The sequence below is a fragment of the Rana temporaria genome, chromosome 6 (assembly GCF_905171775.1).
Source record: "Rana temporaria chromosome 6, aRanTem1.1, whole genome shotgun sequence".
NCBI lineage: Eukaryota > Metazoa > Chordata > Amphibia > Anura > Ranidae > Rana > Rana temporaria.
In genome coordinates, this window is record NC_053494.1 from 80,974,432 (window position 1) to 80,996,584 (window position 22,153).

Here is a 22,153-nt window from a genome sequence, read left to right on the forward strand (position 1 = left end):
CAGGAACTGCTATGCATGTAGGCATGCCAAAAAGTTCCAAGGGAAAAGAACACAATACATAGGCACTAATACCCACCAAATCAAAGATTTCATAGGGTGTCATACAGTAGGTGTCATCTATGTCCTCCAATGTGACTGTAAGTTACAGTACGTTGGTAGGACAAAGAGAGCACTGAAAGATCGTATAGAGGAACATGTACGAAACATCAAAAAGGGTCACTCCAAACATAATGTATCGAGACACTTTGAAAAATTTCACAATTAAGACCCCAGTACTTTACAATTTTGGGGCATTGAGAAATTCAAAGCATCCTGGAGAGGCAGCCACATGGTGAGGGTTATTAGTCAGATGGAATCAAGATGGATCCACACATTAAATACATTAACCCCCACAGGCCTGAATGTGGACTTTGACCTAAATTGTTTCTTGAATAACTTTTAATTATAACTGAAGGCGTATTAGAGACTAGTTTAGTTTTTTATCTGTACAGTTTCATAAAATACACATAAGGCATATCCATTGTCCTAAAATACACATAAGACATATCCATTGTCCTATATACATCTGGTCCACTAGGAACACTAATTTGAAGATTAACAGTTGTACACACCTGTGACATATAAATTTGTAATATTCAAATGTCCATGTATAATTGTGGTTCCATATCCTCAGGCCTCAGGTTGGATGCGACATCACCTAATTTAGGGCTAGTCATTTCACGAGAGCCTGACCTGTTTTATATAATTTATTTGATTTAAATTTCATCCATTGTAGTGGGTTTCCATGCAATATATATATTTGAGATGGGTCAAACTTAAATATCTTACCCCTTCACCAACATGTATGGATTTGAATTCATCTTCTATTTTTAGGCTGGTCCTTTAAAATTAGATGCCCATCATCTATGTTCATTTGTTATCCCATTTTTTATCTTATTTTTTAATCATGCAGTATACCAGCTTGTAGCCTGATATCCGCATATGGATTTACACAGGAATACTGGCATTGTAGTTGCTTTTTAATTATTATATTTTTAACATTATGTATTCCCATTGCTACCAATAATAGGCTCTGCACAGCGCGCATTGTAAGTCCAATAGAATAGGACTTCAAGAAAATGGCGCTTTGTTTACTTCCGGTCCCCTGTAATAAAAGGTCGGGCCTAACAGCCAATCAGTATCCCTGAAGAAGTCACGTGACGGTGACGCAACGACGTAGGACAATAGCGACCACGTGATACAGGCAACCAACCGGAGGCCAGCGGAAAGAAGCCAGCTGACTGCCGCGTCGTGTTCGATATTTGAGCGCTGTATTTTAAACTTCCACCACATCTTTTACCCAATAAATCGTATCCATTTACCGGAACATACTTCACGATTGCGGTGTCATTCCTCCTCATTTGAGAACAACAGGCCCCCCTCCTCCTCGAGGACAGAACATCCACTGAAGATACCAGCGGGACCGGTGAGGCTAATCCGACGGAGATCACTTGCCCTTGATGCTGTTTTACACCTGGATAAAGGTAAGGGCAATGTGTAACTAAAGTTGGAGTGTGACACCACATGTAGAAGATTTATCTCCATCATTCATCCCAACAGAGCATCTGTATGGACTCTCAGCCATCTATGTCATTTATGGTGACCCATTCAAGATTAACATCCCTTTAATGATCCCTTTGGAACTATAGACTGTCACCATACATTTTATATGTTCACATTTATGTTTTCATGCACCACTGAGGATTAGGTTGCTGCCTTCCTACAGGAATTGGTCTGAATTTCTGTGCCAGTGTTGATATCAGCACTCACTCACACATCACAGATTGCACTGTGCATTGACTCTTTAGTTTTCTGTGTATATTGTATTAATTTTTGTATTTATTTTTGCTTTGATACCTTTTTCACTTTAGCGCTTATCACTTTATACTTCATTTCACTTTTATGGTTTTTGTGCACCGTCTAGATATAGCAGCTTTAGGTCTAGAAATTTGCCCCATTTAGGGGTACACGTTCCACTACTCGCAGTAGCGCAATAAGACTTTATTTCACTATTTAAATACAAATAATAATTTCTTTATTTCCCCAAGAACTGTGGGAAAAAATGATAACTTCGAAATACTCACTATGCCTCTTACTAAATACCTTGAGTCAAAAGAAAGATATCCCCTGATTGGACTTTAAAGGCTCAGATTTTTTTTTACCAAGTTTTGAAAAAATATACAGTGGGGCAAATAAAGGGATTTTTATAAACAGCTTACCTGTAAAATCCTTTTCTCGTAGTACATCACAGGACACAGAGCGGCATAGTAATTACTATGTGGGTTATAGAGCATACCTTCAGGTGATTGACACTGGCACTCTCAGACAGGAAGTCCCTCCCTATATAACCCCCTCCCCTATGGTGAGTACCTCAGTTTTGTAGCAAGCAATATTACTCCCAAATTTCACCAAGAGGGGTGGGTGCTCTGTGTCCCGTGATGTACTACGAGAAAAGGATTTTTACAGGTAAGCTGTTTATAAAAATCCCCTTTCTCTATCGTACATCACGGGACACAGAGCGGCATAGTAATTACTATGTGGGATGTCCAAAAGCAATGCCAAATGAGGGGACGGAGATCTAGAAGAAGGACCGACAGGTGCCACCGGACACAGGGATCTTAAAGAGCGGCCTGTAAGACAGCCTGCCTAAAGGCCAGGTCCCCGGCCTCCCCACGTCCAACTGATAAAAATTTTTGAACGTGTGGACTGATGATCAGGTTGCCGCCCTACAAACCTGGGCCATGGAAACCTGGTGTTGAACTGCCCAAGAAGTCCCTAAAGCTCTAGTAGAATGAGCCTTAATGGAAGCCGGGGGATCCTAACCCTTCAGGCCATAAGCCTGAGCCGCAAAATCCACCTGGCTAGAGTGGCCTTCAATGCTGCCTGCCCCTTTTTGGGCCCATCTGGCAGAATGAACAAAGTATCTGTCTTTCTAATCTGGGCCGTAGCCCTCAGATAAATTCTTATAGCTCTTACTACATCCAAGGCATGTAGCAACTTCTCCTTCCCTGAACTTGGTTTAGGAAAGAAAGGCGGGAGAACCAGGTCCTGGTTCAAGTGAAAACTTGAGATCACTTTAGGCAAAAAGGTAGACAGAGGTCGTAACACAACCTTGTCCTTATGAAATATCAAGTAAGGTTCCCTACAGGAAAGAGCTGCCAGCTCTGAAACCCTCCTGGCCGAAGCCATAGCAACCAGGAAAAGTAACTTCATGGACAGCAGGATCAAGGGAATCTGACCTAAGGGTTTTAAAGGGCTGCTTTTGTCTGACCGGAGGATTAATCCGCAGAGCTCCCTGTAAAAAAGTCTTGACCAGGGAGTGCGTGGCCAACGGTCTCTGAAAGAGTACCGATAAAGCGGACACCTGGCCCTTGATGGTGCCGACAGCTAGCTTCAGGTTTACACCGTGTTGTAAGAATTCCAGGATTCTACCGATGACAAACTTACTCGGATGCCATCCCTTGGCCTTCCACACCCTGTAATATATTTGCCTAGAAACTGGTTTTCTGGCACGGATTAGTGTAGAGAGTACCGACTTCGACAACCCTCTTTTTCTTAGGACAAAGGATTCAGCCGCCACGCCGTCAAACTTAGCGACCGTGAGACAGGGTGGAATATCGGCCCCTGGGAGAGCAAGTCTGGCCGAAGAGGTAGAGGCCAGGGATCCCCGACTGACATTTTGACAATCCATGAGTACCATGACCTCCGGGGCCAAGCCGGGGCTATTAGGATTATGGGCTTGCCTTCTATCCTGATCCGACGAAGGAGTCAGGGCAACAGCTGCAACGGCGGGAAGGCATAAATCAGGGAAAAACGGTGCCAAGGACATACCAGAGTGTCCGTTTCGCAAGCCCATGGGTCCCTTGTCCGGGATAAAAACCTGGGCAATTTCGTGTTTAACCTTGATGCCATCAGGTCCACATCCAGTGTACCCCACCTCTGGCAGATGTCCCGTAAAACCTTGGGGTGGAGAGACCACTCCCCTGGGAACAATTGTCGACAGCTGAGATAATCCGCTCGCCAATTCTATATGCCGGGAATAAACACCGCCGATAGACACAGGATGTGGGCCTCTGGCCAGATAAATATCTGATTCACCTCCCTCTGGGCCGACCGACTCCTCGTGCCACCCTGGTGGTTTATGTATGCCACAGCCGTGGCATTGTCCGACTGTATCCTGACCGGGGTGCCCTGCAATCTGGACGTCCAAGTCCTAAGCGAACTGCCCGAATCTCTAAGAGATTGATAGGCAGGAGACTCTCCGAGCTTGACCATTACCCCATGCTGGGATAAGTCCCCCAGGATCGCTCCCCAGCATGTTAGGCCGGCATCCGTCATGACTATTTCCCAAGCCACCGGACTGAAGGATTTTCCCTTTCTCAGGTTTCGGGGTGCCAACCACCAGCAGAGGCTCCCCCTGACTGATGGGGAGATAGTCATGGGACAAGCCAAAGCCTGAATCTTTCGGTTTCCATTTCGACAGGATCGTGCCCTGCAATCTCCTCGAGTGAAAATTGAGCGTAGGGTACCACCTCGAATAACAGACAATAATCCGCGCTGATGGTATATAGAAAGCTGCTGCCCCCATAGAGAGTCCCTGTGAGGGGACTGAAGAGAATAAATGGATGATAAGGGGAGTTGGCGCTGCTAGTGTCCAGAGTGTCACAAGATCAGGAGAAGTGTATTTCAAAGACAAACTGGTGTCGGGTACCCGTAGTGGGGTGGGTCCAATAATTATAGACTCCCCCTGCACCCTTGCTAAAGGAATCCGGGTGCAAAATAGCAAGAAAGGTACCCTATTTGATAAAGGGTTAGTAGCTGTATCTAGAAAGATACATTTTATACTGGGCCCTCAACCTCCACTGGTTGCCATACTCAAAGTATATCACTAGACCAGAGACAAAAAAAGAAAAATTTGTAATAATAAATTAATGGAAAAAAAGACAGGATCCTGTGCAGGACAGCAGCCTAGCTGTATCCGCCAATGTGCTAGGGAATAAGGCTGAAGTAGTCTGGTGTGTGTAGGGTAGGCTGTATGCTGTCTACCCTAATAGATAAGGGCAACTTCTATGTAATAGGCCAATGTAACCGCGTGGACTAGACAAAGCACAGATAGCCTACATATGCAATAGATGAATTAATTGCTGTGGTGACCTAATTGGTATAAACAGTTGCTGAGCATAGTATGGATGCATCAAACAGCAAAATAAGCAAACATAAATAAATCAACATCAAAAAGTGATGCCAGAAAAAAGGGATTTTTAATACAGCTTACCTGTAAAATCCTTTTCTTGGAGTACATCACGGGACACAGAGCGGCATATTCATTACTATGTGGGTTATATGGAGTACCTTCAGGTGATGGACACTGGCAATCTCAAACAGGAAGTGCCCCTCCCTATATAACCCCCTCCCATAGGAGGAGTACCTCAGTTTTGTAGCAAGCAGTATGCCTCCCAAAATGTTTCCCATAAGAGGGGTGGGAGCTCTGTGTCCCGTGATGTACTCCAAGAAAAGGATTTTACAGGTAAGCTGTATTAAAATCCCTTTTTCTTTCTCGTACATCACGGGACACAGAGCAGCATATTCATTACTATGTGGGATGTCCCAAAGCAATGCTTACAATGAGGGGAGGGAGAACATCTTCCCAAGACAAAAGGATTTAATTTAGAGATATACTCAAATCATAATAAATCCCTTTAACTCAAAAGGGAGCCCCCGGAATCCGAGGGTCTCAAACTGCAGCCTGCAGCACTGCCTGCCCAAAGGCTGTATCAGTATTCCTTCTTACGTCCAACTGGTAGAATTTTGTAAACGTGTGGACAGAAGACCAGGTTGCCGCCTTGCAAACTTGGTGTGGTGTGCTGCCCAGGAGGCACCCATGGCCCTAGTAGAATGAGCCTTTAATGATAACGGAGGAGGCAACCCTTTCAAGCCGTAGGCCTGAGTGATTAACTGTTTAATCCATCTCGAGATGGTGGATTTTGCAGCTGCCTGCCCCTTCTTGGGCCCATCCGGTAAAATGAACAACACATCTGTTTTCCGGATCTTCTCTGTAGCTTTAAGATAGGCCTTCATGGCCCTGACAATATCCAAGGTATGCAGCAACCCTTCCTTTCTGGAAGTAGGTTTAGGGAAGAAGGATGGCAATACCAAATCCTGGTTTAGATGAAAACTGGATATAACCTTCGGTAGGAAGGAAGGATGAGGGCGGAGAACGACCTTGTCCTTATGTAAAATAAGATATGGTTCCTTACAGGATAAGGCTGCCAGTTCCGAGACTCTTCTGGCGGAAACTATGGCGACCAAAAATACTAACTTCCTTGTTAGTAAAACCAAAGGAATTTCAGCCAACGGCTCAAAAGGTTGTTTCTGTAAACTTGACAGAACAAGATTTAAATCCCACGGACAAAGCAGGGATTTAACTGGAGGATTAATACGTAAGACCCCTTGAAGGAAGGTCTTAACTAGCGAGTGGGTGGCCAGCGGCCGCTGAAACCACACTGACAAAGCTGAAATTTGTCCTTTGATTGTGCTTAATGCCAGTCCTTTATCCACTCCTAGCTGGAGAAAACTTAATACTCTATCGATGGTAAACTTGCGAGAAAGCCATCGCTTGGACTCACACCAGCCTACATAGGCCTTCCAGACCCTGTAATAAATCACCCTAGAGACCGGTTTCCTGGCTCTGATTAGGGTGGAGATTACTTTCTGAGACAGACCTCTACCCCTGAGAATCAGGGATTCAGCTTCCAGGCCGTCAAATTTAGATGCCGTAAGGCAGGGTGGAGGATCGGACCTTGCGATAGCAGGTCTGGCCGTAGAGGAAGAGTCCAAGGGTCTCCCACTACCATCTTCAGGATTAGTGAATACCATGCCCTTCTGGGCCATGCTGGAGCTACCAGGATGACTGGTATGTGCTCCACCCTGATCCTGCGCAGCAGGCGGGGTAGTAACTGGAGCGGGGGAAATGCATAAAGAAGTTTGAACTGATGCCAAGGGCAAACTAACGCATCGGTTCCGCAGGCTCTGGGATCCCTTGTGCGGGACATGAACCTGTCTAGCTTCTTGTTTAGTCTCGATGCCATGATATCCACGTCCGGCACTCCCCACTTCTGGCAGAGTGTCTGAAAGACCTGTGGATGCAGAGACCACTCCCCCGGCAATAGAGTCTGGCGACTTAAGAAGTCCGCCTGTAGGTTGTCCACTCCGGGAATGAATATAGCCGATATGCAGGGCACATGGGCTTCTGCCCACAAGAAAATCAAGCTCACTTCTTTCTGAGCGGCTTGACTGTATGCCACCCGCCATTGGCATTGTCCGATTGTATTCTCACCGGGAACCCCTGCAGTTTGGACGTCCAAGCCCTGAGGCGATAGCCGGGCAGCTCTGAGCTCCAAGATATTGATGGGCAACTGCTTCTCTGCCGCTGCCCAAGTGCCCTGGCGAGTGCAACCATCAAAATTGCTCCCCAGCCGATCAGGCTGGCGTCTGTGGTTACTATCTTCCAGGTCACAGGACTGAACGTCTTTCCCTTCAGGAGATTCTGAGGGTTTAACCACCAAGATAGACTTTGCCGGACTCTTGGTGAGAGTGGCAAAGGAATCTCCAAGGCCTGAGGCCTCTTGCTCCATGCTGTCAGGATGGCTGCCTGCAGGATGCGAGTGTGGCTCTGAGCATACGGTACCGCCTCGAAGGTGGCCACCATCTTGCCTAGTAGCCGCATACATAGGCGAACAGTTGGCTTTCTCTTGCTCAGAACTATTTGTATTAGCTCTTTGATGGCCTTGACCTTTAATAGAGGTAGAAACACCCTCTGTTGTTCTGTATCCAATCTCATGCCGAGATATTCCAGCTGCCTTGTGGGCCGAAATGCTGATTTGTCTCGATTTAGGACCCAGCCGAACCTCTCGAGGTACTGAACCGTGAGGGCGACTGCTCGTTCCAGGCCAGGAAACGAGTGGTCTACGACCAAGAGGTCGTCCAGGTAAGCTAGGACCGTGACCCCTTGGGTCCTTAGATTGGCTAGGATTGGGGCTAGGACCTTCGTGAATACCCGGGGGGCCGTAGCCAACCCGAAGGGGAGCGCCACAAATTGGAAATGACGCTGAGCCACCGAGAAGCGTAGAAATACCTAATGTGGCTGAAAAATTGGCACATGAAGGTAAGCAGCCTTTATGTCTATGGATGCCATGAAGTCGTCCTTCTGGAGCACGGCGACAGCTGACCGAATAGTTTCCATCCGGAATGAGCGGACCTTTTAGGTACGCATTTACTCCCTTTAAGTCCAAAATTGGCCTGACATCGCCGTTGGGCTTTGGGATGATAAACAGGTTGGAGTAGAACCCCAAGCCCTGTTCCTGGACTGGTACTTCTACTATCACCTTCTGGCACAGCAGATGATTCAATGCCGCCATCAACGCGGCTCCCTTCACCGGGTCGCCTGGTACTCTTGACTCCTGGTAATGAGGAGGAGGGAATTCTGAAAATTCTAGTTTGTAGCCCGTGGCCACGGAAGACCGTACCCAGCAGTCGGGAATGCTGGCCTCCCAAACTTCTGCAAAGAGACGTAGCCTTCCCCCCACCATCGTGGGTGGGGGCGCCCCTTCATAAGGCCGACTTGGGGGCTGGCTTCGCAGGCTTGCGGTACCACTGCTTCTTGCCCCCAGTGGCTTGGCCTTGTGGCTTATTGTTAAAGCCTGATCTTGCAGGAGGCCGTTGATACTGTCTGGTATTAGAGGGCCCCTGTCCCGGGGAGGGCTGGCGCTTAAACGCGGGCCCTCGGGCTTTCTTCTTGACTGGCAAGAGGGTGCTTTTGCCGCTTGATATAGTCTGAATATATCTATCCAGATCTTCTCCGAAGAGTCGTCCTCCATGGAAGGGAAACCCTACCAGGAGCTTTTTGCATGGGGGCTCAGCCTCCCAACTCTTCAACCATAAGAGCCTTCTCATATGGATTAGAAATAAGGATAAACGTGATGCCTGCTGGATGGAGTCCTTGATAGCATCCACCGTAAAGCGTATAGCCCTCGGTATATCCGAAAATTCCTCTGCCTGCTGGGCAGGGATAAGTTTAAGCATTTGCTTAGTCTTATCTGATAATGCTTGGGTAATTCCAATAGCAGCCACAGCGGGCTGAACTATCGCCCCTGCTGAAGTAAAGGAGGCTTTCAGTAATGTTTCCAAGCGTTTATCAACCGGATCCTTAAACACCTGTACGTTTTCCACCGGACAAGTTAAAGATTTGTTCACATAGGAGATGGCTGCGTCCACCGCCGGGGGCGCCCATCTTTTGGAGAATTTCTCCTCCATAGGATATAAAACAGAGAATTTTTTAGGTGGTAAAAAGACTATCTGGCTTAATCCAATCCTGAAACATGACCTCCTCGAGTAGAGGATGGATCGGAAAAACTGCGTTGCTTTGAGGCGTTTTTAAAGAGCCTAAAGCTGAAACCGCCGATACTTGAGGTTCTGGTATGGGCAACTTAAATGCCTCATGGACCATGTCCGTTAAGGCCTGAACCCACAAACTTTCCCCTTGGGAGGCTGAACCAGACCCCTCAGTATCCAGATCCTCGATCTCTGAACCACCCTGGTCCAAAGCGTCAAGTCTATCCAATTCCCCTAGGGAAAGGATTTCTGTGTCTGAGGGTTCTTGCTCGGGTGACGGAGACCTAGTCCGCTTTCTACCCGATATAGCTTTAGCTATCCTTTTTGCCATTCTTTTCTCTAGTTCACCTAAAGAAACAGCAAGAACTCTCTCAGTGACAAAGCCGGGGTTGGACTGACCTGGATCAGCCCCAGCACCAGATCCCCCCCAGGTCCCATCAAGGCGTGCCCTGATATGTCCTGTGGGGAGAGCAGCGGCATAGCCGTGTCTGAGCCCTCGGATTTTGCGGGGGAATCCCCACCCTTTGTACCCTCTGACCCAGAAGGCATGGTACAATACCGAGGTACACCTGCTATCACCCAGCCACAGACGTAGCTTAGGGGATCTGTCGGTTTGGGAGCGATAGAGACTAACGCCCAAACTGAGAAGGGAGATCAGCAGTTCTTTCCCTTCTTCTTTTTCCTTTTTTCTTTTTTTTTTTGAAGAGGAAAAGAAACCACTCTGTCTCCCACTCAGTATTGCCAATAGCCATCTGCTGAAAAAAGGAAAAGAAAACCTATCTGTAGGTTTGACAGTCTTTAGAAAAAACTGCAATTCTTCCTTTCGCCACCGGGTGTCCTCGGCGTGCTCCGCTCTGTGTCCTCCTCTCCTCTAGCTCAGGATGACACTGAGCTCTTGGCAGCTAATGGAAGGAACTCCCCTTCCTTTACTTGTGATTCGCCGCCCACCGGGACGCACCCCCACCACGGAAACGGCGCGGAAATCGTTTATATCTCGGGCACGCGCGCGCGCCCGTCGGCGGGGGCCATCACACATGGAGGAGGACGGAGCAGCGCAGGCACCCAGGCAGGTAAGCCCTTTAGGTAGGTCACAGACCTCCTTTTAGCATGGGAAAAGACTCCCCTCTTACAGAGATCCCACACCTAGCGTCAGCAGCCCAGCTAAACAACACTTACCAGGGAGGTCACATATTACTGGGGAAAAAAGATTGAATCATCCTGTCTCTGTCATAGACATAGTGATTCCTTGCCAATGCAGAGCATACCCAGGCCTGTCCCCCTGTGCACCCCCTGTAGGGAACCTGCTAAGAACCAAGTTCCGCAAGCTCCCACAATACTTACCTGCTCCATGCCGCAGGACTTTTGCACAGCAAGAGGTCCAATCTTCCCCCATCTCCGTGTGTGGCGTCTAGACCTTCAGGCCCTGGGTTCCTATGAAGGAGCCACTGTCCTGGGCCCATATAGCACCCTGGCAACAGAAACATTAGGCCCCCAAAGGTTTCTAAGTTCTGGGCCCAGGGTCCAGCTCTCTGAACAGAAAGCATTATGGGCTACACCCCAATGGTTTGGGGTCCGGTTGCTGACCACTTTAGCACTGAGGCCTTTGGACAGAACCGGTTAGCCCACCTTAATCCCAAGGATGTGGAGGTAAGCTAAACCATGACCAACACCTAAGACACTGGCGAAAAAAACTGAGGTACTCCTCCTATGGGAGGGGGTTATATAGGGAGGGGCACTTCCTGTTTGAGATTGTCAGTGTCCATCACCTGAAGGTACTCCATATAACCCACATAGTAATGAATATGCCGCTCTGTGTCCCGTGATGTACGAGAAAGAAAAGAAATTAGAGACCAATCTCAATGTGGAGGTACACACCCCCTTTTTTAGGCCAATAGCCAAAGTGTGGACACTCCAAGTCCCATTGATCCTAAAATCTCTAGGATTTGAACAAAACAAATAAAGTCACAATAATAAACACAAATGAGTTCCCAGGAACGTCTGTATTAGTGACTTTGGTGCTGGTTATGTTGATCCAGTGGCAGGGTGACTTTGGTACTCCCCCTCATAGGTCCCCACTTACCAGATGTAGGTGCCCCAGTCGGAGTAACAGGCGATTGGTAGTGGTATCTAGTTCTCTCGTAGTGTCCAGAAGTCCTCTGTTGGATCCCAGCCAGTATCCGTGGTATACTACTTGGTGGTTCCCTATTTTCTTGGGACCACCAGCTGCTGCATGTAACAATTTCCTATGCAACCAGCATTTTTTTTAAAAATAAACCATATCTGGTAACCGGATTTTAAACAAATTACACTAGGAGTACTTAATTTTCTTTCACAGAGTGACATACTGCAACCGCTGACGGCACTTTAAAGAAAATTACCAGGACCACGGATATTGGCTGGGATCCAGCCAATATAATCTTCCCAGATTTTTGAGAATAGCTGGAGTCTTCCCCCCCCACCCAAGAGGATGGGGGCGCCCCTTCACAAGGACGACTTCCGGGCTGGTTTACCCTGCTTACGGGCCCAGGGCCTCTTGTTTCCTGAAAACTGGCCCTGTGGTTTGTTGTCATTGCCGGGTCGACCTGGCAGCCGTCGATATTGCCTGGGGTTAGAGGGCCCCGGTGCTGGTGAAGCTGGACGCTTAAAAGTGGGGCCTCTGAACCGTTTCTTTACCGGCAAAAGAGTACTCTTTCCACTTGTTATTTTCTGTATGTATTTGTCCAGGTCTTCACCGAATAACCTTTCTCCATGGAAGGGAAAAACCGTCAATAGTCTCTTGCAAGGAGTCTCAGCTGACCAATTTTTCAGCCACAGGAGTCTGTGCATATGTACAATAAACATCGAGAGACAAGATGCCTGTTGGATAGAATCATTTATTGCATCTACTTCAAAACAAAGAGCCCTAGGCAAATCTGCCAACTCTTGTGCCTGTTGGGCTGTAATTTCCTTTAGGACCTGCTTAGTCTGGTCCTTTAGGGCTTAGCACACACCTATGGCTGCTACAGCCGGCTGTACCACTGCACCCACTGTGGCAAAGGAGGACTTTAACAAAGTCTCCAGACGCTTGTCGACCGGGTTCTTAAACATTTGGACGTTGTCGACAGGACAGGTCAATGTTTTATTCACGCATGATATAGCGGCATCAACAGCCGGAACTGACAACTTTTTGGAAAAATTTTCTTCTATAGGATACAACACTGAGAATCTTTTAGGAGGAATAAAGATTCTATCTGGTCGTGCCCATTCCTTATACATAAGGTCCTCCAGGAGAGGATGGACAGGAAAGAAGGAATTTGTCTGTGGAGCTTTCAAAGACCCCGAGGACACTGCAACGGTAAAGGTAACTTAAAGGCTGTGCGGACCATGTCTGCTAAGGACTGGATCCACAGCTTCTCAGCTTGGGAAGCTGAAAAAGGTTCCTTAATGGTAGATTCTTTTGAACTGAATCTCTTCCTTCCAGGTTCTCCCCATGATCCCCCAGAAATTCCATTTCATCCGAGGAAAGGCTATCCAAACCCTGGGACCAAAATTTAGGAGAAAACTATCTAGCCCGCTTAGTCTCCGGAAGGGAAGCAGAAATCAAAGCTGCCAATCTCCCCCCCCCCCCCCCCCCCCCAAGGTGGTAGCCAGAATCTCTTCTGTTACAAACACAGGGGCTGGCTGAGTAGGGCCTGCTGCAGCACCAGGTAAATCCACCGGCTCCCCTCAAACGTTTAACTCTGGTCTTTCAGGGGAGAGTGGCACTGTTGAGGCCTGGCCCAGATCTTCTGAACCCGATGGGGACCCCTTTGTTTTTTTTGCTGTTTTTGCCATTTTGGCAGAGCCTGCCCCCTTGGGAGCCATTTGTAAAAACCAGAGGTACCCCTTCTGTGTCTTAATACAGACCAACTACTAGGACTACTGGTGGAGCTGCCTATGGGCTGAAGCTTCCACAAAACTGGGACTAGTGTGGAGCCTGTTTTGGGGGAGGAGGCTAAGGAAGGTACCTTCTAATCAGCGTGTCCAGATTTGGGCTTTCAGCCCCTGAACAGGTGCACTCAGAGTGCCCTGGGTCCACCAAACCTAAAAAACTCCTGGGGAGTAAAAGGCGCTAACAGCCGTCCAGAACCGCGCGCTCTGTGTCTCCTTCGACCACCGCCGTCCACCGGCGTTATACTGCTGAGTTGTACTCTCAGACAGGAAGTCCTGAGAGACGCAGCACGCTGCCTTGCTCCGCCCCCCCGCCGCGTCACGCCCCACTACCTGAACACGTGCGCGTGAACGCGCAGTCAGCGGTGGGCCGACTGAGGGGGAGCAGCAGCCAGGGATGGAGACCGCGCTGCAGGGGGGACCAGTAAGGTCCCCCCAGGCCAGTAAGCTTTTTTACTTGCTTAACACACCATAAAACACCCTGTATTTGCTAGCCTAACAGACACCAGACCCAGCCAGGGGAGAAGTATGGGTACAAAAAAACATCCTGTCTTGTCACTATGAACACTGTCCATTTTATCTGCTACAACCTTTTGTGGTTACTGAAATGCATATTAAAAAGACCCCTTAGGGTGACTATAGACTAGTAGATTCTGGGAATGAATGGCAGGTGGTCACAGATCTGCCCATCCTGGCGCAAATCTTTAGACTGTTAGGACCCACGAAGATTTTCAAAAGTTTTGTTGCCAACCAATAGAAAAAAATTAAAAAGCCAAAAAGTCTGCTCCTTTTTGTTGGTAGAATATTAAACTATAAATATAATTTATTCTGAGCTTTTATGTAAGAAGTAGCTTACAGCAAGTACAGGTGTTATAAAACATATTCATATTAAGGTTTTTTTCAGATTCATATTGCAGCTAATACAAACCATTCTTCTTAGGGCCCCTCCATATTACTGCATCATCTTGACTGCCAAGCAAGAATCCAACAGACATCACAGCGAGGTTGTCTTCTACAAACTGAAATAATACCAAAGGAAACACTGTCTGCCATCATAACTGACACAGTCTTTTTTACATATACTGCATGCCATTATACACTGTGCACTTCTCTTTTGCACATATTGGCCATGGTTTTACCCTCTGCACTCCTCTATAGCACATACTACCAACTTTCAAATACTCAACAAGCCTATCCAGCCTACTCCCTGCAATCATTTCTGCACAGACCGCCCCTCTGACACATCCTGCACATTATGCCCCCTGGAACACTCTCTACCAGTGAAGGCCCATCCATACAGGGCACAGCCCCCCTAATCCATGCGCCCTGCCCCTACTCCTACATGCAGGGCGCCGGACACATGGATGCAAATTATTTTTTTTGAAGCACATGATTAAAGCCTGAGGCGCTAATTGGCTTCTAAAAAAGGGTGGGCTGGGGGAGACTAGCAAGAGGCTCTGAGCCCACCCAGTTGTGTGGCAATAGCCTTAAGCCGATTGGCCAAGAGGAGAAGCAATCCTATTGCCCACCAAGGAGGAGGAGGGAAAAGACACAGGGAAAGCTGCTTGGAAGCCAAGGAGGAGGAGACGCAAGGTGAAGCCGCCGCCCGCAGAAGTGCCGCCCGTGACCTAGATGGGGCAAGTGCGGGGCTGGTGACTGACCAGGGGGGTGTTTTGGGGGTGCCAGTGACCCCCAAAATACACAGCTCAAAAAAATTAAAGTAACACTTTGAAAACATATCAGATCTCAACAGGCAAAAATCTCATGCTGGATATCTATATTGATATGGACTGGGTAATGTTAGGAATGAAAGGATGGCACATCATTTGATGGAAATAAAAATTATCCACCCACAGAGGGCTGAATTCAAAGACACCCCGAATCAAAGTGAAAAAATTATGCAGCAAGCTAGTCCATTTTGCTGAAATTTCATTGCAATAACTCAAAATGGTCCTAAGTAGTTTGTATGGCCCCCAAGTGCTTGTATGCATGCCTAACAGGGCATGCTCCTAATGAGACGACGGATGGTGTCCTGGAGTATTACCTCCCAGATCTGGACCAGAGCATCACTGAGCTCCTGAGCAGACTGAGGTGCAACCTGGCAGCACCGGATGGACCGAAACAATGTCCCAGAGGTGTTCTTTTGGATTTAGGTCAAGTGAGCGTGGGGGCCATTCAATCGTATCAACTTCTTCATCCTCCAGGAACTGGCTGCATGCTCTCGCCATATGAGTCCGGGCAGTGTCGTGCACCAGGAGGAACCCAGGACCCATTGCACCAGTGTAGGGTCCGACAATGGGTCCAAGGATTTTATCCCGACACCTAATGGCAGTCAGGGTGCCATTGCGTAGCTTGTAGAGGTCTGTGCGTTCCTCCATGGATATGCCTCCCCAGACCATCGCTGACCCACCACCAAACCGGTCATGCTGAACGATCGTACAGGCAGCATGAAGTTCTCCGCAGCTTCTCCAGACCCTTTCATGTCGGTCACATATGCTCAGGGTGAACCTGCTCTCATCTGTGAAAAGCATGGGGCACCAGTGGCAGACCTGCCAATTCTGGTGTTCAATGGAAAATGCCAATCAAGCTCCACAGTGTCCGGCAGTGAGCACAGAGCACACTAGAGGACGTCTGGACCTCAGGCCACCCCCATGAAGTCTGTTTCTGATTGTTTGGTCAGAGACATTCACACCAGGTCATTTTGTAGGGCTCTGGCAGTGCTCATCATGTTCCTCCTTGCACAAAGGAGCAGATACCGGTCCTGCTGATGGGTTAAGGACCTTCTACGGCTCTGTCCATCTCTCCTAGAGTAACTGCCTGTCTCCTGGAATTTCCTACATGCTCTTGAGACTGTGCTGGGAGACACGACAAACCTTCTGGAAATGACACCTTCTGGCAATGCTGTGCCATCCTGGAGGAGTTGGACTGCCTGTGCAACCTTTATAGGGTCCAAGACCCTAGTCAAATGCAAAACTAGTGAAAAACAGTCAGAAAAAATGATAGGGAAAAAAATGTCAGACACCTCCACCTGAAAAAACATTCCTATTTTGGAGGTTGTCTCATTGTTGCCCATCTAGTGCACCTGTTAATTTCAATTAACAGCAAAGCAGCTGAAACTGATTAACAACCTCCTCTGTATACACCCCTCCCCCTCTGCTACTTAACTGACCAGATCAATATCCCAGGAGTTCGGATTCAAAAGTGTTCCTTTAATTTTTTTGAGCAGTGTATATATTGTACCACCAGCCGCCACTGCTCTCCACACTCTAACTTACTGGTCATCAGCATACCCTTTCTACACTCCTATCCTGCATATACGCTTGTCAAAGCTTCAGCACTCTCCTACAGTCCACATTCATACTCACTGACCCGTCCTGTGTCATAGCCTCACTTTCTTAAACATACTGTTTGAGGTCATGCCATTCACACTCCTCTCCGGAACATAACCCCTGCTAAGAAACTTATATCTGAAAAAGGCTCACTTTTAGTAGTAAATATAACAGAAACTATAAAATGTACAAATACTTACAACTGGAGACCACCCAGAGCCACTTTGATGAACCTAGGATAAATAAAATATTCACATAATTAAAAGTTTTACTAAACCCAGGACCCTACATTCACTATATCTGTGTCCCATAGTACACAGAACATGGAAATGCAATTATTTTAGTACATATAAACTGCTCAATACCTTTTCTCATAAGCAGTATATAGCAGTCTTGTGACTGTCGGTGTCTGGTTAAAGCGTGTAGGAAGAGCTTTCATTCTACTCTGTCAGATGAGACCTGTGCTGATCACCCTCCCAAGAAAAAAAAAAAACAATAAATACCAAACTGGGCATGTGCAGAGTGACTCCAAAGACTTTGTACAATAGTACAGGAGATTAATTGGGAACTGTGGAAGAAGGAGAGGATCAGAAAAGACAGGATCAAACAGCCTTTTTACACAATGCGGAGGATTAACCCCTTAGGATCCACGGCAAGTATAACATGCATTCTTTACTGCAATATACACACTGATTTTACTGTTGCGAGTTTAGTAACACTTTAACCCTTTCACTACCAAGACTTCCAGAAGTGCCTGCAGGTGGCCAAATCATACGGACCTCCTTTCTCCCTCTTCGATAAGCTCATGGTCATTTTAATGACCATAAGCTTATATCATAATTGTTCAGCTGAACAATTCTAAAACTCTGATCAGCGAATTACAACCAGCTGATCAGAATTATTAACCTGAAATTTAACCACCCGCCTTCATGCCGCCGCTTCCCTGTCCTCTGCCTCTCCACCTTTCATTGCTCACTGAGGCTGGGTTCACACTATACTACACGACTTTCATCCTACTTTGCTCTGCAACATCGGTCCTACATCCATCCAACTTTTATGAACAGTATACTACTTTGATCCGACTTTGCCCTGCGACTTTGCCCTGCGACTTGAAGTCCGACTTTCAATGAGCGGGGATCCGACTTGGTGCTGCATGGGGCCGGGGGGGGGGCCAGATGTGTCCCCCCCGACAGTGAAACACCCCTCAAATCAGCCCCCACACCCCTGATCCATCCCTGCTGCAGCGGCATCCCTCCTTACTCTCCCGCAGCCTAGATGGCTGCATTATCTCTGGCGATCTGACAGGCAGGGGACGCCCCCCCCACCCAAACTCAGCCTCTCCACGGTGATCCCACCTCCGCACTCACCCTTCCCACGGTTGACACACTGAGCCCCTTTTTCAAGCGAATTAGAGTCTCAGGTTCTAATCATGTGGCTTGAAAAAAAAAAAAAACTTATACAAAAAAGTCTGGCATGCACCCCTAATGGACAGGCCGCTCCGGGTAATACCCCTTTCACACGGAGCCGACTGTCAGGCAGATCTGCTTGCTCAGTGGGGGATCCATCTGATGATCCCCCGCTGAGCAGGAGGATGACGGGTCTGCGTCTGCTCCGCTGATGCAGAGCGGACACAGCCGTTTTCTATGGGGCGGTTAGGTGGAAACGGATTGCCTGTCTATTTCCATCTAATAGCATCCGATCTGCTAGATGGATGGGGAATGGGATCCCCATTTGTCTGTTTTTAGCAGAGTGGGCCGGATCGGATGCAGGTGGTGTAAATGGACACATGTCCATTTACATCAACCTCTCCATAGAGAACAATGGGTGGTCTGCCTGAAAAATGGATACGTCTGCAGCCCCAGTGCCGGGAAGTCACTTTTTAATGTAAGAGGCCATCTGGCTATTTTTTATGTCCAATTTTAAATAAACTTTATTACGCTATGGGCACCTTTTGTTTTTTGTTCCCATCTGCATTTCGAGTATGAGGCAACTACCCCAGATCCAGGTTTTTCCAACACGTGTGCAGGCACAATCCTGCCAAAGCTTTGTGTGACTATCTTTTTAAGTAAAGAAGTCATATCCATGTGGTAAGCGCAATATATATTCTGAGCACTTCGGGTGAAGATGATAAATTCTATCTTGGTGAAGGAATATATTGTCACTTTGGAATAAGATATACAGAGTATCTGAAGCAATCCTGCTGAATTTTGCACTTAAACTTTGTATTGGGACTTTCTATTTTTTTATATTTTTTTCAACAGACGTAATCAGCATATAGGTGGTACACCTATTGAACACTTTAATTATGTGTATCTGAAGCAATCCTGCTGAATTTTGCACTTAACCTTGTATTGGGACTTCTATATTTTTTCAACATTTTTCCCAACAGGAGTAATTCGCACATTTGGTGTACTACGGCAACGGTGGCACGAGTAAGAACCCATGAAAACATGAAGGTTGGCACAACATTACCCGCCGTGATGGGTGAAGGCTGAATCTACTATTTTTTAAGTAGCTTTCCTGCGGCGGGGATAAAGGCAAGAGAGGATAATTTAAAAAAGGTTCCATCTTCGAGTAGGATGTCTTACCCGTTTTTTACCACTAAAGGAAGTAACATACCTGGTGTATTCTTACAAAGCCATCCAGGAAACACTCAGTGAAGTCGGTCAGTTTAAACACCTCACCTCCTCCGCTGCAGGCTCTGCCACAAAAAACATACAGGGGTCCCCCAAAAGCCCCCAGTAGTCTGCTCTCCCTTTTTCGTCATAGGGCGCCACCATAACGGTTGGTGCATGGGAGCGCACTTTAGCTGTATTCAGGCAGGTGGAGAGCTGTGGTTGCTCGAGGCCCGTGCACGGCACACCTGTGTGCAGGCGCCAAGAGGCTTGTTTAGAAGGCCCAGCACACCAGAGCCTTCTGTTAAGCGGCATGGACACAGAGCTGTGGGCTGTAAGCATTCCTGTAGATTGAACCAGGCAAACCTAAGACTGCTACTCGGCATCAGGTTGTGCAATGAGCTAAGATTTGTGTATTGTAAGACTATAGCACAACAGTGATTACATTTTTTTTGTCCCCCAGAAGAGGTACAAGGGCTAGTAAAAGAGGCACTAGGAAATCCCCGCTTATGGCTAAGGATTCTGAGCTTGACTGCAGTGTACTATCCCCCTCTGTCAGTCTGGTAGCAGCCTCACAGGATGATCATGTGCCCCTGTCTGGATTTGCAGCTTCTCCTATTGTAGCTCCTGTATACGTCACTGAGGACGCTTTGAATGGCTTAGACGGAAGGATTGCTACTATAATCTCAGCCTCCTTAAAAGGTGGAAGAAATGCAGAGTTAGAGTTACCGGTAAGAAACTGTTTCCAGTAGTCTTCCAAGGCAGCCATTGAGAGATGGAGCTCCTCCTCACAATCAGGAAACACATTGCCATAATTTTCCTCCCTTTAAGAGGCCGTCCCTCAGGACCCTGGTCAGTCATCCCCGAGAACCGAAGGCCGGAATCTGAAACGATATAGAATACACAACACAAACCCACAAGGTTAGACATTTTAGGGTGGGATCGTGCTGCCTTGGAAGACTACTGGAAACAGAGTTACCAGTAAGAAACTAACTCTGCTTTTCCCCCCAGTCGTCTTCCAAGTCAGCCCTTGAGAGGATAACCAAGAACTCACCAGATCTAGGGTGGGACAACGGCTTGGAGGACTTTCCTACCAAAAGCCTGGTCCTGGCTGGAAATCAGATCCAGTCTGTAATGCCGAACGAAGCCCATGAGGCTGCTGAAGCCCTTGTAGAATGAGCTTTAAGTTCTTTTGGTGGTGTTTTCGCCATAACACTAACACCCTAGAATAGCTGCCTTGATGCATCTGGCAATTGTGTTTGTGGATGCTTGTTTGCCCTTCAGTTGGCCGGCGTACAAAATAAATAAAGCGTCTGATGTTCTGAATTCATTGGTAACTTCTAAATATTGAAGTAAACACCTTCTGACATCCAGGAAACTTAATTCTTGCTGTTTTTTGGTGAACTGCAAAATGAAGGTAAAACTATAGCCTGGGATTTATGAAAAGTTGATGTCACTTTTGGAGTAACTCCCGGATCTGTTTGAAGGACTATTCGATCATCATAGATCTTCAAAAAAGGTTCTCTAACCGATAAAGCTTGTATTTCTCTTATCCTACATGCCGTTGTGATGACTACGAGAAAAACAGTCTTTAGAGTCAATAATCTTAAAGCGGAGTTCCACCTAAAAATGGAACTTCCGCTTAACCCACTCCTCGCCCCCTTACATGCCACATTTGGCATGTCATTTTTTTTGAGGGGGAGTGGGGGCTTCAGGAGAAGGGGACTTCCTGTCCCACTTCCTCCTTCCGCCGAGGGGCTGGTAGGGCGATAAGCTTAATCGCCTTATTGCAGCCCCTCCCTGTAGGCCAACGCCTGTCCACCCGCGCATGCGCAGTGGGTGCCCGGCCGTGAAGCCGAAAGCTGTCACTGCCGTGTGCCCACACTAGGAATGAAGACGCCGGCAAGGGGGGCGATGAGCGGAGCCCCGGCCGGCGCGTCGCTGGAGCAGGTAAGTGTCTGTTTATTAAAAGCCAGCAGCTACACTTTTTGTAGCTGCTGACTTTTAATAAACTTAAAAAAAAGACTGGAACACCCCTTTAAAGATGTCTCTTGCAGTAGCTCGAAGGGAGGTTTGATGATCCCCCTAAGTACCACTTATAAATCCCATGTGGGACATTTTTGTGTCTTGGGTTTTTGGATTTCGCCAACGCCCTGCAAAAACGAGAGACCAACGGGTACTCTTGTGTCCTTTCCAGATACACCTACAGCGCTGCAATCTGAACTTTCAGTGTATTGAGCGCTAACCCTTTATCAGCATCTTGCTGTAAAAACTCAAAGATAGTCTGTGTATCCATTTTCTGTGCACCAACTGTTACATTTTTTCCAGATCTTTCTATAAATGGCTCTGGTGTTTGGCTTCCTGGCGCTCAGAAGCATTGCCACTACCTTTTCTGGGAGTCCTTTTGACCTCAAGAGGTCCGCCTCAGTAACCAGGATGCCCCATTTGAAATGTTCTTGTTTTAGGCCTGTCCGTGAACCCCGACACATCAGGTCTGTCCTGTGAGGTAGAAGCCACGGCACTTCTGCCGAGAGACTGAGTTGAGAGAACCAGGCTCTCTTGGGCCAGTATGGTGCGATTAGTACGAGTTTCGTCTGTTCCTGTAGAAACTTCTTTACCACTCGTGGAATCAGATGAACCGGAGGGAATGCATAGCATACTTTGAAGTTCCAAGGGTTCTGGAGAGCGTCTATCCCAAGAGGTTGGTCTTGCTGGTTTAGCAAGAAGAAATGCTTCACCTAATCATTCTTCCGAGAGGCAAACAGATCTATGTTTGGGACTCCCCAGCGGGCTGTAATTTCCTTGAACACCTCCGGGTGTAGTACCCATTCCTCTTGGGAGATCTCCTGGCGGCTGAGAAAGTCCGCCACT

The 22,153-nt window shown here is 47.5% G+C and overlaps 1 protein-coding gene across 7 annotated transcripts in view; it reads right to left on the minus strand.

Moving 5' to 3' along the window:
* The window catches only part of NUBP1 (nucleotide binding protein 1), a 263,729-nt gene that overhangs the window by 100,026 nt on the left and 141,550 nt on the right, over positions 1-22,153 (minus strand). For all 7 annotated transcript variants that reach the window (XM_040356955.1, XM_040356953.1, XM_040356952.1 and 4 more), the window contains 2 exons: positions 16,868-16,900; positions 14,267-14,357 (listed from right to left, as the gene is read on the minus strand). In XM_040356955.1, the coding sequence (XP_040212889.1) occupies positions 14,267-14,357; positions 16,868-16,900 (124 nt within the window). The remainder of the gene's footprint in view (positions 1-14,266; positions 14,358-16,867; positions 16,901-22,153) is intronic.